The 4,129-nt window shown below is 33.6% G+C and overlaps 1 protein-coding gene across 1 annotated transcript; it reads left to right on the top strand.

Moving 5' to 3' along the window:
- Nucleotides 1-3,046: 3,046 nt before the first annotated feature.
- Nucleotides 3,047-3,690, top strand: LOC120165354 (zinc finger protein JAGGED-like). Its single transcript, XM_039174896.1, has one exon. It carries the CDS (start codon nt 3,060-3,062, stop codon nt 3,624-3,626), a length of 567 nt encoding a protein of 188 aa, XP_039030827.1. The 5' UTR covers nt 3,047-3,059; the 3' UTR covers nt 3,627-3,690.
- The last annotated feature ends 439 nt before the right edge of the window (nt 3,691-4,129 follow it).

Below are 4,129 nucleotides of genomic sequence, written 5' to 3'. Positions count from 1 at the left end.
TGAAAGTTCAGTGGTATAAACGATATAACGCCTAAAGTTCGGTGGTATCTGGTGTAATTTACCATTTTTTAAAAGAATTTGGGTTTAGGTTGAGTTGGGTTTTTAGAAGATAAGTTCAAACCGGGTTAGATTCAGTTTTAGGATGAAAAATACCCACCAAAATTCAATCCAAAAATAATATAATTATACCTTATATATTTCGAGATAGTTACAATAATAATTATCTAAATGTTATTTTCAATTAGATTTCTATTTTATCAAATAAAGTTAAGAATTTTTATAAATATATTTGTTCGGATCGGATCGGATTCAGATTTTATTTTTTTGGTGTAGTGAAATTATCCTAAATCAAGGACAATTCAAATTTCATGTAAGAGGATGTATACTTTTCAAGTCGTTGGGGTTGGATTGGTCGAAAACCGACCCATATCCATCCCAAACAATATTGCATCAAATTTGAATATTTCTATTTGTTTGCCTCCATCTTCATGCTTTACTTTATAATCTAGCATGAGCCACTCATAAAACTAATGGTGTCTTATTAATAAACTTGCAAACCATGTAAACTTTTTTTTTTATTAAAAAACATTCTTTAATTCTTATTAGTTATTATGTGTATGAGTTATGTTTGAGAATTGAATGATTATGCAGGCCAACAAGGAAGGCGCGTGCATGGGAGGGACATCCTTAATCTTGCCTACCGACAATGACACTAAACCCCGTCTTTCTCGGCCACTTTTTCTTACAATGTTTCACCATCACTAAAAAATTATTAGATAAATTTGACTAATTACGTCATTCGTGATTTTAGTTAATAAAATTTATCTATCACATTTTTTATATTCACATCTTTTCTATATGTAAATCATGAGTGAATAGTTATTTAAAAATTATTTTATAAATAAATTTTATTAGTTGAGACTACAAATATTGTGGTGAGCCGAGTATAATATAATAATTTCTTATCCATCGCGGATCCTCCCTAGTATATGTGACAGTGAGTTTTCACATGCCATTAGTTGAATCCATATTATTACAAACTCTTGGATGTCATTAGTTGGAGTAAAGTTAAATCTTGAATAAACTACAACAATGATCACTATTGATTGTTTCGGGTAGTAACTTTTATTACTACTTAAGTTTGAAAAGTTATATAATTGTTGATGTTATCTATTTATAACAAAATTGTTACTCAACTATCAATTTTTGTTCAATTGATGATGTATCATATTAATAAAGAGGTTAATATTTGATTTGACTCCTAAACTATTTCTGAAAAACCAATAAGGTCCTTTTAACTTCTTTTCCCTATTTCTTTATCTTTGACATTTTTCTCTCGTTTTGATTGTTGTTCTTTTTCGATGCCAAAAAGCTCATGGGATCATCGACGGATCCTGCATTCTGCCACTAACTCTATCACAACACCACCAACTTCTTCCGAAACACCACACCAACTCCTCTTTCCTCTCCACTCTCCACTCCTTAACCTTTAGTGATAGAAAAACATATAGTACCGTTATAAAGAGCATACTTTCTTCAATAGCAATGCCAATCCACAAACTCACCACCACTCTATCCATCACCATTGTGAAACCTACTGTCATCTTCAACACACCATCAAACTACCTACCAGGCTCTCTGACGTCCTGACTCTCAAAGACTACAATCCTTTCTAGAGCCTTACCATCACCACTTCTCTAACTCCTCAATCTCTCATCTTCGCCTTTTCCCACACTCCCTCTTCATCTTCTATAACGTCTAGGGATGGCATGGGTCGAGTTGGGCTGGTTTTTGGCAAATCAACCTAACCCGAAAAATATATATCCTCCACCCGAAATCCGACACAACCCAAGTTTAAGGTGACTTTATTCTTTTGAGATAAAATACGAACCTGACCCGACTCAAAAAATATATTTATAAAAGATATTAATTTTGTTCAATAAAATAAAGATCTAATTGAAAAAATAATATAAAGAGGAGTATTAATATTGCAATTATCCCAAAATATTCAAGATACGATTACTTTATGTTCTGGGTCGGGTCGGGCATTTTCGCCCTAAACCTAAACTTGATCCGACCTGAATTTATCCTCTAAAAAAATCAATCCGAACTCCTTCGTTTCATCTCATGATCGAACGTTCATCCTCATCATCTAAGGCAAAGACTGAGCTAATTGACATCCATTTCGTCTCCCAAATTTGTTCCAATTCACAACAGGTTAAAATCATAGTCCCTCCTATTGCTACCTCCGACAACTTAAGCCTTGCCGCTCTAAGAAGGATACGATCAAAAAGTATTATGCTCAATTTTGAAAGTTATTGGCTCTAAGCTTCAATTTCAATACATTTTTACCGTATCTTATGGTTTTAGAGATTTGATAGAAGTTCATTCATTATTTAACGATTCAATTATATGTTCGTGACAATCAATTAATTAAGTGAATAATTTGAATAACCATTTGTAATCTTACAAAATAATAGAGTGGCCTCATGGTTGGTTTGATTGAGACAAGTTCAACATTATATTCAGTGTGGAACTTGGTGATAAAGTTTGAGTATTAAAAATTTCAGAGCTTTAAATTAAATTTTTAAAAATTTTGAAGGTTTAGTTTACATTTTTTTTCAAAAAAAATTAAGGTTTAACTAAAATTATGGTTCAAATTTAGTGACTTTATTATAACTCTCTAAAACATAGTAATACATTTTGAATGTATAAAATATTCCACTTTAGAAAGTCATTCATCATTTAACGACTCAATTATATGTTCGTGACATTCAATTAATTACGTGAATCATTCGAATAACCATTTGTGATCATACTAATAATGGAGTGGCCTAAGGTGTAATTTACCCAAAAAAAGGTAAAACATACTAATTACCCCTTCAAAAATTTGTACCTCCCAGGCTCTTTGTAATTCTGTTGGCATCATTGGTTGAATCTTTGGAGTAAGAAATTGTTACCATATAGCACCATAATTCCGCACAATGTCGGCTATAAATATAGGACCATTTACTTTGATAATCACACTCATAATTGTTGACTCCCATTCTGCATCTTAAATGGCAGAGAGCTCAATTCCAACCAGTTCATCTTCAGCTGATATGGCACCAGATAAACAATCATCACTTAAGCTATTTGGTTTTTCTCTTACGGAGCAAGGGGAAACTTTCGAGAAAGCCGGAGATTTTGGAGAAAGCAAGAAATTCGAGTGTCCGTTTTGCCACCGAGTGTTCGCCAATTCTCAGGCATTAGGAGGCCATCAAAATGCACACAAGAGAGAGCGACAAAGGGCTAGGCAGGCCGAGTTTCACGGCCATCAACGGTTCGTAGCGGCTGCTGCACCTGTTTTACGCCCCCATGCCGTAAGGTCGATGGCGCCGAGGTTTCCTGCAGGTTTCACCAGCAACAGTGCTGTTAAATTTGTGCCAAAACGGCCTTCTGGTTATTGTCCATCAAGTCCACTGCTGCTTCCCTCTACTCCTTCTCGGTACCCTCCTCGAATTTACGTAGCAAAGCCGTTGTGTTTTACTGCTACAGCGTCGGAGTTTAGTGGAGTTTCTAGTAAATTGCCGGAGGCGGAGATAGGCATTGATCTTCATCTTAAGCTCTCCCCTTCAGGTTGTTAGATTACAGATATGTGTATGTACCATGGACATGTAGTTTAAGTAATCACACTTTCAGCTTTTGGATCTCTTCTGCTAAATTATTCAACACCTAAAACATGGATCAGCCGGATTTCTTCTATAAGATATAATTCATGAAGCTGTGATCTGTTTACTGCACCCACTCCATTGCCATAAGCAGTGCAGAATTAGTGAAGTTGCATGAGGTCGGCAAATATTAAGATATATGTAGGGATCGATCAAAGCGATTGACCGAGGCGATTGTCTCTTTGAAAACTTAAGAGGACTCATTTGGTTTTAGAAAATATTTTCTATTTTTCTGTTTTTATTTTTGTTTTAAGAAAATAATTTTCATTATCAGTTTTTTGAAAATTAGAAAACATATTTGGTTAATATAAATAAAAATTTGAATACATAAATAAAAAATGAAAATATATTTGATATCTATTCTTTTAAAAAATAGAAATGAACAAATAGTTATTAAACAATTAAATTATAATTATTAA

Source organism: Hibiscus syriacus, unplaced genomic scaffold (genome assembly GCF_006381635.1).
Source record: "Hibiscus syriacus cultivar Baekdansim isolate YM2019G1 unplaced genomic scaffold, ASM638163v2 tig00111582_pilon, whole genome shotgun sequence".
Classification (NCBI taxonomy): Eukaryota; Viridiplantae; Streptophyta; class Magnoliopsida; order Malvales; family Malvaceae; genus Hibiscus; species Hibiscus syriacus.
The sequence above is the reverse complement of the archived record's forward strand: the minus strand, read 5'-3'. Positions and strand labels throughout refer to the sequence as shown.

What these genes read in the sequence shown, in the direction of transcription:
- LOC120165354 (XM_039174896.1), top strand. Translation starts at nt 3,060, where the DNA reads ATGGCAGAGAGCTCAATTCCAACCAGTTCATCTTCAGCTGATATGGCA.